At 50.0% G+C, this 12,501-nt stretch overlaps 1 protein-coding gene across 2 annotated transcripts in view; it reads left to right on the top strand.

The window, feature by feature from the left end:
• Positions 1 to 12,501, top strand: part of TGM1 (transglutaminase 1) — a 52,527-nt gene that overhangs the window by 26,587 nt on the left and 13,439 nt on the right. For both annotated transcript variants that reach the window (XM_078644943.1, XM_078644944.1), the window contains 3 exons: positions 2,112 to 2,363; positions 3,479 to 3,597; positions 3,679 to 3,786. In XM_078644943.1, the coding sequence (XP_078501069.1) occupies positions 2,112 to 2,363; positions 3,479 to 3,597; positions 3,679 to 3,786 (479 nt within the window). The remainder of the gene's footprint in view (positions 1 to 2,111; positions 2,364 to 3,478; positions 3,598 to 3,678; positions 3,787 to 12,501) is intronic.

Here is a 12,501-nt window from a genome sequence, read left to right as displayed (position 1 = left end):
TCCTTGGATTTGTTTAGTAGGGTCCTCCTGAAGGGCTCGATACCATATGGTATTGTTGACTTGTTTGAGTCCCTCGGAGATGTACTTCTCACGGGACCAGATGACCACCGCGCCACCCTTGTCCGCTTGCTTGATAACCAGGGAGGTATCTTCTTTCAGGCTTTGTAAGGCTTGTAATTCACCCGTACTGATGTTTGTAGGGACATACTTCTTGTTCTTCTCCATTTTGGAAATCGAAGACAGCATAATTTGCTCGAATGCTAGTATTTGCTTAGGGATGTTTTGATGTGGGACAAACGTGGATTTATTTCTTAATCCAGTAACCTCCAAATTCTGGGTGATGGTTTGATTGACAAAGAAGGCCTTTAGCCTAATTTTTCTGCAAAACTCGAGTGTCTCTATTTTCAATCTGGTGAAGTCAGTTTGTTTGCAGGGAACAAACTTCAATCCTAAATTCAGTAAGGACTCTTCCTCTCTTGTTAATATCCTATTGGATAGATTTACTACCACAATGGGTTTATTCAATATTGGTAAAACCTTTTGCGTGTTCGCATTTGCCAAGGGGCTTTGGGCTTGGTTCTTCCTTGCTGGCCCCTCTCTAAAAAAGAGACCTGTTTTCGTGAATTGTTTCCTCTTGAGTCGGGGTCTGATGAATCTGATGACGAAGTCTCAGAGAAGGTGGAAAAGCGATTTTTAGATCTACCTTGAAAATCGTACAACGCTCTGCGTGACTCGGACTGGGTATAGAAATCCTCTTTAAGAAAAGGATAGACTTGATCAATTTTGAAAGTTTTAATATCTTTTTCGTATTTCAAATGTTTGTTGTTTATAGTGATATCTTTGAAAGTTTGTATATCTTTTTGAATTTTGTCAAGGAGAGTCTTTGCGTCAGTGTCTGCCGGGTTGTCAGCTATAGCTTTTGTCAACTCCTCAATTTCCTCCAATTCTTTTTTACACAACCTTTGGGCCGTCTCGATAGTGTGGACCATCAAGTCGCGGCTGCATTTAGTATTTATGTAGCTGAATCCCTTTTTGTATTCAGCGTCTTCCACAAAGATGACCGGGATGTTCTTAACCTGGAGACCCCAGGGGATAGTTCCACCCTGTAGATGTTTCAGTAAAAAATACCCGTGGAGTTCAGTTCTCACGTGTTTTTTACACAGTCTAGTTAGCTTTTCGGACTCGTTCTGTTGCTTAGCATTGGTACTTAAAGAAATAGAACCAAACGGTGAAGAGGCTATGAGAGACTGAATATGACTCTCACTAAAAGAGAGTGTATCCTTCTCTGCCATATTATTTTGAAGGATGCTAGATCCTTCCTTTATTTATTTATTCTTTATACCCCTAACTCTCTCGCGGATTTGGTATCCGCTCTTTGAATTGGACTTGGATTTTTTATTTATGCATTTTTATATAGCGCGGACTTTACCCGAAGGCGTAAGAGCGCTTCACATTAGGAACAGAAATGAAACATAATGAGAAACATTACAAAAGAACAGATTGCAAAAACATACGTTACTTACATAAGGTAATAGTGACAATTGTGAGCAAACAAAATACATGAGGTAGTAAAAACTGTGAGCAACCAAAAATACATGAGGTAGTAAAGGTAATAGTGACAATCGTGAGCAAACAAAATACTTGAGTAAAAACTGTGAGCAACCAAAAATACATGAGGTAGTCAAAAGTGCACAAGAGGAAAGTGACAAGTGTGCAGTTATAAGAGAAAACAGAGTATAATTTGAGGTATAGTACTGCAATAAGTGCTAGACATGTACTACATGGATGTACTACAGGGTAAGTGTGTGATCTGAGGCGTGTCCTTTCACCTCCCCTTGCCCTGGTCTAGCCCGAGCTCTGCCTCTGACTGCGTGGCCATGGCGTGTCTTTTCATCTCTCGGGCCTCACTTTAACCCGAGCTCTGCCTCACCGTGTGATCGTAGGCAAGTCTTTTTAGGCACCCTTCCCCAGTCTAGCCTGAGCTCTGCCCCTGAATGTTGGTAAGACCAGGCGAGTGCCTTCACCTTCCCATGCCTCTCTGACTCGAGCTCTGACTGTGTGGGTGATCCTGGGCGAGTCCCTCCAATAACTACTGTTTTCTCTCCTTGCAGGAAATTCCCCTCAGGTGTCCAAGGGCACGATGGTCTTGGTGCCGCAAGTTTCCGAGTTCGACAATGGCCAGTGGGGGTCACAGGTGTGTGAGGCGACCGGGAACCAGGTCACCCTGTGGGTGAATACTTCAGCCCAGGCTCCTATCGGCAGGTGGCAGATGCTGGTGAAAACTCAGTCACGTGGCGGCAGCTACGTCATGGCCAGGGACCCCAAACACGCTGTCTACATCCTCTACAACCCATGGTGTCAATGTAAGTACTTCATCGTCATCGTTACCTCTTTTCCTCACATGCACACCCATGTACACAACTTTCAACGCCACCTATTATCTCACAACCGTCTGCGTCATCGCTGGACCCTTGAGTCCAGCATCTTCATCAGTGCCCAAACCTGAGTAAGTATTTACGGTAACCTTTTGTTATTCCCTCTTTCTCATAACCTTCATCATTAAAATCCCTTGTACCTAATCGTTGTCTCCTTTCTTTACCACTTTTACCCTGAAATCCTTCTTCCAGTTCTAAAACTTTTAGAAAAGGCCTGTGATCTGTTCCCAAAATCATATCAAAACCCTATATGTACATTCTAAAATACTCATGACCCCTCGAAGCAGATGACGCCTCATTCTCGATCGCAGAATAATTCCTTTCAGAACTTCACTTTGACAGAGAGGCAAAAGCCACTGGCTTGTCTTCAGTGCCATGAATCTGGGAGAGTTTAGCACTCAGACCAATCGCACTCGCATCTCCAGTCACCATCGTTTTCCATCTGACATTAAAGGACAACAGAATGCCAGCATTTCCAACTACTGCATTTATTTTGTAAACGCTTCTGGTTGTACATCCGTCCACGGAAAGAACATTCCCTTCTTAAGCAGTAAAGGTACATTTTTAGTTCTAGCAGCAAAATCTGCTATAACTTTACGATAGCATTTAATTGACCCCATGTAAGAATGGAGCTGCTCTTTATCTCCTGGAATGGCATCATTGACATTTGCATTCACAGGATCAGTTTTAGGATTCAAAAGTCATCACCAGGGTTATGTCTAAGCCTTTTGCTGCCCTGGACAAAATCATCGCAAAATTGTAGTGAACATGCTGTAGTATTCCTGATTTAAGGATGATATATTCTGGCATTAATCTTGTGATGGTGCTCACAGGCCAGCAGATGTGAGCAACTGCCGGTCCAGAATACATGCAGAAGGATAACCATAGAACCTAAAATGTAGGGGAATTCTACAGTGACATTCCATGCTTAATTGAAGCTATAACATGCTGCTATGATAAAGACTCGTGAACCGGTGATCACTGACAAGGGCTATGCAGATGCATAAGCTCGCCTCTTATCCTCACTCTTTTTTTCTCCGCAGTGGATACCGTCTTTATGAGCGACGAGTCATGGAAGCGAGAGTATGTTCTGTGTGAGACTGGACGTCTATACTACGGGACTGAGCAGCAGATTGGCGAGCGCTCATGGAATTTTGGGCAGGTAAGTTACTGAGGGATTCAGGGTCTCGAACAAGGTGCTGGAGATCTTTGCAGATATTAACAGCCCACTCTTTCTCCTCAGTTCAATAAAGGGGTGCTTGACGCATGCTTGTACCTGCTAGACCAGGCCGGCATGCCCTACCCAGGACGAGGAGACCCTATCAACGTCACCCGGGTGGTCTCTGCTCTGGTAAGCACCTCAAAGAGCTGCAATAATGTATATCATACGATATGATAAATATATATAGATATATGTTATTAATTTTATTAATAAATGGATATTCATTCAACTACACTATCTAAACTTCTAAAATAATAGTTAATATTAGTCAGATCAATTTAGTTTTATTCATACAGTTCATGTGCTCATAAGAGTCTTGTCAAAGCTATTCCTGAAGTTACAGACCTTGATTACAGTTGTTTTATTTGAAATCAGTATTAGTTTAACAGCACTGTTATGGTGTTATTCCAAATATCGGTGCTTTTCAGTTGACCTGCACAAATAATGTGCCCATGATGTTGGCTACCAGTACATCACGGTTGTATGACGGTACAACGCGTACCGTCACAACGCATCCCTTTACCACGCATCACTTACAACGCAAGTCGTTACCACGACTTGCGTTGGGGGCGCGGATTTCGAATAGTATAATTTACTATTCAATCAATCAATCAATCAATCAATGGCATTTATAGAGCGCGCTACATACCCGTAGGGTCTCAAGGCGCTGGGGGGGGGGGGGGGGGGGTGCCGCTACTGCTCGAACAGCCAGGTCTTCAGCTTCTTCCTGAAGGAGAGGTGGTCTTGGGTCAGGCGCAGGTCGGGAGGGAGGGAGTTCCAGGTCTTGGCGGCCAGGTAGGAGAAGGACCTTCCTCCTGTTGTCGCTCTTCGGATGCGGGGGACGGCGGCGAGGGCGTGGTTGGCTGATCGGAGGTGGCGTTTCGGAGCGTAGAAGTTGACTCGGCTGTTGAGGTAGCTTGGGCCTTGGTCGTGTAGGGCTTTGTGTGCGTGGGTGAGGAGGCGGAAGGTGATTCTTTTGTTGACGGGGAGCCAGTGAAGGTCTCTCAGAGGTCCGGAGATGTGGCTGGTTCGTGGGATGTCGAGGATGAGTCTGGCTGAGGCGTTCTGGATCCGCTGGAGTCTCTTCTGGAGCTTGGCGGTGGTACCGGCGTAGAGGGCGTTGCCGTAGTCCAGTCGGCTGGTGACGAGGGCCTGGGTGACGGTCTTCCTGGTCTCGGTGGGGATCCACCAGAAGATCTTCCGTAGCATGCGTAGGATGTTGAAGCATGATGAGGAGATGGCGTTGACTTGTCTGGTCATGGAGAGGGAGGAGTCCAGGATGAAGCCCAGGTTGCGTGCGTGGTCCGTCGGTTTGGGTGCGGTGCCCAGGGCGGGAGGCCACCAGGAGTCGTCCCAGGCGGAGGGTGAGGAGCCCAGGATGAGGACCTCCGTCTTGTCCGAGTTCAGTTTCAGGCGGCTGGTCGTCATCCACTCGGCTACCTCTTTCATCCCTTCGTGCAGGTTGGCTCTGGCGGCGGCGGGGTCGTTGGTCAGGGAGAGGATCAGCTGGGTGTCGTCGGCGTAGGAGATTATGCTGAGGTTGTGTTTGCGTACGATGGCCGCGAGGGGGCTCATGTAGACGTTGAAGAGGGTGGGGCTCAGAGATGATCCTTGGGGGACGCCGCAGATGACTTCGGAGGCCTCTGACTTGTACGGTGGTAGGCGGACTCTCTGTGTTCTTCCGTCGAGGAAGGAGATGATCCATTCCAGCGCCTTGTCCTGGATTCCGATGTTGCTGAGGCGCCGGACTAGGGTGCGGTGGCAGACCGTGTCGAATGCCGCGGAGAGGTCTAGGAGTATGAGGGCCGCTGTTTCTCCATTGTCCATCAGGGCTCGGATGTCATCGGTGGCGGCGATGAGGGCGGTCTCGGTGCTGTGGTTGGCTCGGAAGCCGGACTGTGAGGGGTCGAGGGATCCGTTCGTCTCGAGGAAGGCGGCCAGTTGCTTGTTGACGGTCTTCTCGATGACTTTGGCTGGGAACGGGAGGAGCGAGATGGGGCGATAATTCTTGAGGTCGTGGGGTCCGCTGTTGGTTTCTTTAAGAGAGCGCTGAGTTCGGCGTGTTTCCAGCTCTCAGGGAAGGTGGCGGTGTCAAAGGATGTGTTGATGATGTCTCGCAGGTGGGGTGCGATGACAGCGTCGGCCTTGTTGAAGACGTGGTGAGGGCAGGGGTCGGTCGGTGATCCGGAGTGGATGGAGTTCATCGTGCGGATGGTGTCTTCGGTGCTGATCGGGGTCCAGGCGTGGAGGGTGGTGGTGGGGGGTGGTTGTTCGGTCATGGTGTGCGTTGGTTGGTTGTTGAAGCTGTTGTGTATGTCCGTGATCTTGTTGTGGAAGTATGAAGCGAGGGAGTTGCAGAGGTCTTGCGATGGGGTGATGTCGTTGTTTCCTGCGCTGGGGTTGGAAAGCTCTTTCACGATGTTGAAGAGTTCCTTGCAGTTGTGTGCGTTGTTGTCCAGCCGGTCCTTGAATGCTGTTTTCTTGGCGGCGCGGATCAGCTGGTGGTGTTTCCGGGTGGCAAGTTTGAAGGAGGTCCTGTTGTCCGGTGTCGGTTCCCTTCTCCAGACTTTCTCGAGGGCTCGGCAGTTCTTCTTGGAGCTCTTGAGTTCATCGGTGAACCATGGGGCCTTCTTGCTGCCGGGTCTGCTAGGCGGGGTCCTCAGTGGGGCGAGTTCGTCCGCGCAGTTGCTGATCCACTTCGTGAGGTTGTCCGCGGCCTGGCTGGGGTTCGTTGAGCTGGCAGGAGGGTGCTGGCTCAGGGAGGTGGCGAGCTGGTGTGCTGTGATCTTGTTCCAGCTTCTGCGGGCGGCCTGTTGCTGGTGGTGGTGGGTCGTCGTTCTCTTGAAGGTGAAGTGGACGCAGCTGTGGTCCGTCCATTGAAGCTCAGTGGCGTGGCTGAAGTCGATGTCTGTGCTGGATGAGAAGACTGCGTCGAGTGTGTGTCCGGCGAGGTGGGTGGGGGTGGACACCAGTTGTTTGAGTCCCAGGTTGGCGAGGTTGTCGAGCAGGGTGCTGGTGTTGCGGTCGTTGTTGTTCTCAAGATGGAAGTTGAGGTCTACCAGGAGGATGTAGTCAGCGGAGGGGAGGGCGTGCGGGCTGACGAAGTCGGCGATGTCCTCGCTGAATTGTGTGCGTGGTCCCGGAGGTCGGTAGATCAGGGTGCCTCTGAGGGTGGTGTTCGGGTTGGTGTGGATCTGGAAATGCAGGTGTTCGGCGCTGGTCAGGGTGTTGTCGGTGCTGGTCGTGAGATGGATGGTGTTCTTGTGGACGATGGCGATGCCTCCTCCCATCTGGTTGGCGTTTCGGTCCCTCCGGACGATCTTGTAGCCCTCTGGGATAGCGATGGCGATGTCGGGAGCTGAAGAGGCGTTCATCCAGGTCTCCGTGAGGAAGGCAACGTCAGGGGCTGTGGCGTCTAGGAGGTTCCAGAGTTCGATGGCGTGTCTGTGGACGGAGCAGGTGTTGAGCAGGATGCACTTGAGGTGGGTGCTGCTGGTGTTCGACTTGGCGGGTGCTGTTGCGAGGCAGGTCCGGCTGCAGGAGAACTTGCAGGCGTGGCAGCTGAAGGGTCCGTGGGTGCGTCGTGGTGTGGCTTGGTGGCACTATGGGCGTCGGCCGGTGTTGAGTGCGCTGAGGGTGGCGGCTGAGTACGTCCTGCGGGTCGGTCGGGATCCTCGCGGTCCAGGGGTCCTGGCGCTGGTCGCGATCCGGTCGCGGACGGGCGCAGACGGGCTTACCTTTGGCGCGCCTTCGGCGCACAATCGGCGCGCCCGCTGCGCGTGACCGCTGCGCGTTCGCACGGTCGCCATTTAAGGCGAAGTGCGCGGGTGGGCGGAGCAGCTGGGAGGCGGGAGCGGGGAGGGTTACAGAAGAGAAAAAAGGGGCGGGGACAAGCGGCGGTGGCGGGAAGGGAGGGCGGAGGGCGGCGAGGTAGGCGGACAACAAGGAAGGAGAGCAAAAACACGGGCAAAAAGAATTTAAGCTAAACAGGCACAACTACACGACAAAACAAGGGAAAAATGAAGTGAGACCAAGTTAAACAAAACAGGCACAAATGATTGACAAAACCAGGCAAAACTATCCCCGCAGCGGAGGCAGCCGGCAACCGGCAGACGAGGCAGCAGCGAGGCACAGGGCAGGCAGGGGGCACACGCAGCAGCTGGTGGCCGTGCAGCGCGGGGGTGTCCCACAAGTGGGTCACACTCACCTGCGTCGCACGGTCGCCATTTAAGGCCAAGTGCGCGGGTGGGCGGAGCAGCTGGGAGGCGGGAGCGGGGAGGGTTACAGAAGAGAAAAAAGGGGCGGGGACAAGCGGCGGTGGCGGGAAGGGAGGGCGGAGGGCGGCGAGGTAGGCGGACAACAAGGAAGGAGAGCAAAAACACGGGCAAAAAGAATTTAAGCTAAACAGGCACAACTACACGACAAAACAAGGGAAAAATGAAGTGAGACCAAGTTAAACAAAACAGGCACAAATGATTGACAAAACCAGGCAAAACTATCCCCGCAGCGGAGGCAGCCGGCAACTGGCAGACGAGGCAGCAGCGAGGCACAGGGCAGGCAGGGGGCACACGCAGCAGCTGGTGGCCGTGCGGCGCGGGGGTGTCCCACAAGTGGGTCACACCAATATTGACTATTCTAACACCAGTCCCCGTGGACCCTTGGGAAGGTGTTGGGATAGTAAATTTACTATTTTTAATCCTTTAGCGCCCTCCAGCGCAAGTCGTGGTAACGACTTGCGTTGTAAGGGATGCGTGCTAAAGGTACCGCGTTGTAAAAACTTCGTGGTAAACAATGTTTACCCATCTCCAATGTAAAACAGGAGCATGAATTAACATGTAACTGTAGATTGGGTATCAACCATTGGAAACTGCTGCACCAACTAAATGACACACCTGCCAGTCTTCTGAGACATGGGCTTCGGTAGACCGAGGGATGTGTCAGATACCCATGACCCATGACATGATATCTCATGACAGACTTCTTACATCTGGCGTGGAGCAGCTCTGGGATCCGAAATTACTTGATGAGATCATGGACTGCCTGTCTACGATGACATCAGTCATTTGGGGATGTCGCTCCAAATGTGCTTGTTGGGATTGGTGAAAGACATACAACCAAATGTAAGGAAGTTTGTTGACATCTGATCCTCATGGCTAAGAAGCAGGTGGTGATGCGCTGGGGATGAGATAGGCTCCATATGCAGAAGCAATGGCCAAAAGATGTAACTTTCTGTAATGAACAGCTTTACATGAACGTCGATGAATTACCCTAAGCAACTAGACCCAGAGATATATGGGGGCCAATTGAAAAAACACGAACATACAATGAGAAATCGGGGGTGGTGGAGCCGCATAAGGAAGATGGCACAGCCACTCGAAAAACTCCAGGACGGGAAAAGGAGGTGACAACTAGACTGAAGAAGGGTCACAAATTCAGGGGACCATGGGGAACAACTGCAGTTGCTGCGGAATCTCTCTATTCAGCTTCATTACACACCGCCACGGCCCAGTGCGAGGCACCTTTTACTTTATGACAGCAGCAAACCCTGAACATCATTTATTACACCGTTTATATTACACGCCTGCAGGTATGTCCCCCAAAATCCCCTGAATTTGTGACCGTTCTTCAGTCTAGTTGTCACCTCCTTTCCCCGTCCTGGAGTTTTTCGAGTGCTGTGCCGTCTTCCTTATGCGCCTCCACCACCCCCAATTTCTCATTGTATGTTTATGTGAGCCTCCTGACCTTGCTAGCACCTTAAAGTATAAGGTATGCACAAAACTCACACAGCCTTGAAAAAGTCTTCTTGATAAGACGAAACACGTGTTGGCAAGTCGTGTGCTGGTAGCTTTTAATGAAGAAAAGTGATTTTTGGAATAAAGACTATCAAAGAGCAAGATTACTATATTTTCTGGATTCTTATACTTTGGATTAATGGTGTTGAAAATCTCTCTATATTTGAGCTAAATGGGGTTACTCATACCCATGGATGTGATATATATGTTTATGACTAGGGAGTAACAAGTGGTGTGCTGTCAAAGTCCTTTTTTCTTTTCTTGTATTGATACACATTTTGTGTGCGGTTAACACTGTTGGGTAGTAGGTGTTTTTAGGGCGAATCTAGCACCCATACTTACATTTTTTTTGTGTATGCTACATATACTCCACGCTTACACTACACCATTTTCACATATTGGTCAATTAATGTGTGGACGTTTCCCTGTAAGGGAACACCACTACCTACCTCTTGTTGTGCACGTGTTTGCTTGTCTTTAGTAAAGGTGCAAGTGTTTGCTTGTCTTCAGTAAAGGTGCACATGTTTTCTTGACTTTAGCAAAGGTGCAACTGTTTGCTGGTCTTTGGTAAAGGTGCATGTGTTTGCTTGTCTTCTGTAAATGTGCATGTGTTTGCGTGTTTTTAGTGAAGGTGCATGTGTTTGCTGGTCTTTGGTAAAGGTGCACGTGTTTGATGATCTTTGCTAAAGGTGCATGTGTTTGCTTGTCTTCGGTAAAGGTGCATGTGTTTGCTTGTCTTCGGTAAAGCTGCACATGTTTGCTTGTCTTTGTTTGCTTGTCTTTGGTCAAGGTGCAAGTGTTTGCTTGTCTTTGGTCAAGGTGCATGTGTTTGCTTGCCTTTGGTAAAGGTGCGTGTTTTGCATGTTTTGTGGGGTGGCTGTTTTACATGTCTTTCGTAAGGTGTAATACGTTTTCAACCTCTTTATGTGGTAGCTACGTTTTGCACTTATTTCGTGAGATAAATGTATTATGCATGACTTTTGTGAGCGTGATGTGTTATGCCGTTCTTTCGTGAGGTGGCTGTGTTTTGCATGTCCTCCATAAGGCGCCTTTTGTGAGGTTGCTTTGTTTTCTCGTCTTTTGTAAGATGCATGGATTTTGGATGCCTTTTGTGAGATGTATGTGTTAATAGTATCTTTCGTGAGGTGGCTTTGTTTTCACGTCTTTTATAAAGTGCATGAATGCTGCACGTCTTTCTTGAGGTGTGTGTGTTATTCCTTCTTTCATGAGGTGGCTGCGTTTTCACGTCTTTCGTAACGTGCATTAAAGCTCACGTCATTCTTAAGGTGTATGTGTTATTCCTTCTTTCGTGAGGTGGCTGCATTTTCACGTCTTTCGTAACGTGCATGAATGCTGCACGTCTTTCTTATGTTGTATGTATTTTTCCTTCTTTCGTGGAGTTCAGGGCTGCTGCTTTCTTCTGGGGCCCTCAGTTTTAATGACACTGGAGTTCAGGCCTGCTGCTTGCTTCTGGGGCCCTCAGTTTTAATGACACTGGAGTTCAGGCCTGCTGCTTGCTCTAAGACGCTCAGTTTAAGGACACTGGAGTTCAGTCCTGCTGCTTGCTCTAAGACGCTCAGTTTAAGGACACTGGAGTTCAGTCCTGCTGCTTGCTCTAAGACGCTCAGTTTAAGGACACTGGAGTTCAGTCCTGCTGCTTGCTCTAAGACGCTCAGTTTAAGGACACCGGAGTTCAGTCCTGCTGCTTGCTCTAAGACGCTCAGTTTAAGGACACCGGAGTTCAGTCCTGCTGCTTGCTCTAAGACGCTCAGTTTAAGGACACTGGAGTTCAGGCTTGCTGCTTGCTTCTGGGGCCCTCAGTTTTAATGACACTGGAGTTCAGGCCTGCTGCTTGCTCTAAGACGCTCAGTTTAAGGACACTGGAGTTCAGTCCTGCTGCTTGCTCTGAGACGCTCAGTTTAAGGACACTGGAGTTCAGTCCTGCTGCTTGCTTCTGGGATCCTCAGTTTTAATGACACTGGAGTTAAGGCCTGCTGCTCGCTTCTCGGACACTGGAGTTCAGGCCTGCTGCTCGCTTCTGGGACACTGGAATTCAGTCCTGCTCCTTGCTCTTAGACGCTCAGTTTAAGGACACTGGAGTTCAGTACTGCTGCTTGCTTCTGGGACCCTCAGTTTTAATGACACTGGAGTTCAGGCCTGCTGCTCGCTTCTGGGACACTGGAGTTCAGTCCTGCTGCTTGCTCGAAGACGCTCAGTTTAAGGACACTGGAGTTCAGTCCTCCTGCTTGCTTGAAGACGCTCAGTTTAAGGACACTGGAGTTCAGTCCTGCTGCTTGCTTCTGGGACCCTCAGTTTTAAGGACTCTGGAGTTCAGACCTGCTGCTCGCTTCTGGGATCCTCAGTTTTAATGATACTGGAGTTCAGGCCTGCTGCTTGCTCGAAGACGCTCAGTTTAAGGACACTGGAGTTCAGGCCTGCTGCTTGCTTCTGGGACCCTCAGTTTTAAGGACTCTGGAGTTCAGGCCTGCTGCTCGCTTCTGGGACCCTGGAGTTCAGGCCTGCTGCTCGCTTCTGGGACCCTCAGTTTTAAGGACCCTGGAGTTCAGGCCTGATGCTCACTTCTGGGACCCTCAGTTTTAAGGACTCTGGAGTTCAGGCCTGCTGCTCGCTTCTGGGACCCTCAGTTTTAAGGACGCTGGAGTTCAGGCCTGCTGCTCGCTTCTGGGACCCTCAGTTTTAAGGACTCTGGAGTTCAGGCCTGCTGCTCGCTTCTGGGACCCTCAGTTTTAAGGACTCTGGAGTTCAGGCCTGCTGCTCGCTTCTGGGACCCTCAGTTTTAAGGACTCTGGAGTTCAGGCCTGCTGCTCGCTTCTGGGACCCTGGAGTTCAGGCCTGCTGCCTGCTTCTGGGACCCTGGAGTTCAGGCCTGCTGCTCGCTTCTGGGACCCTCAGTTTTAATGACACTGGAGTTCATGCCTGCTTCTCGCTTCTGGGACCCTGGAGTTCAGGCCTGCTGCTCGCTTCTGGGACCCTCAATTTTAAGGACTCTGGAGTTCAGGCCTGCTGCTCGCTTCTGGGACCCTCAGTTTTA

Source organism: Lissotriton helveticus, chromosome 5_1 (assembly GCF_964261635.1).
Source record: "Lissotriton helveticus chromosome 5_1, aLisHel1.1, whole genome shotgun sequence".
Lineage (NCBI taxonomy): Eukaryota > Metazoa > Chordata > Amphibia > Caudata > Salamandridae > Lissotriton > Lissotriton helveticus.
This window is presented reverse-complemented; position numbering and strand designations above follow the sequence as displayed.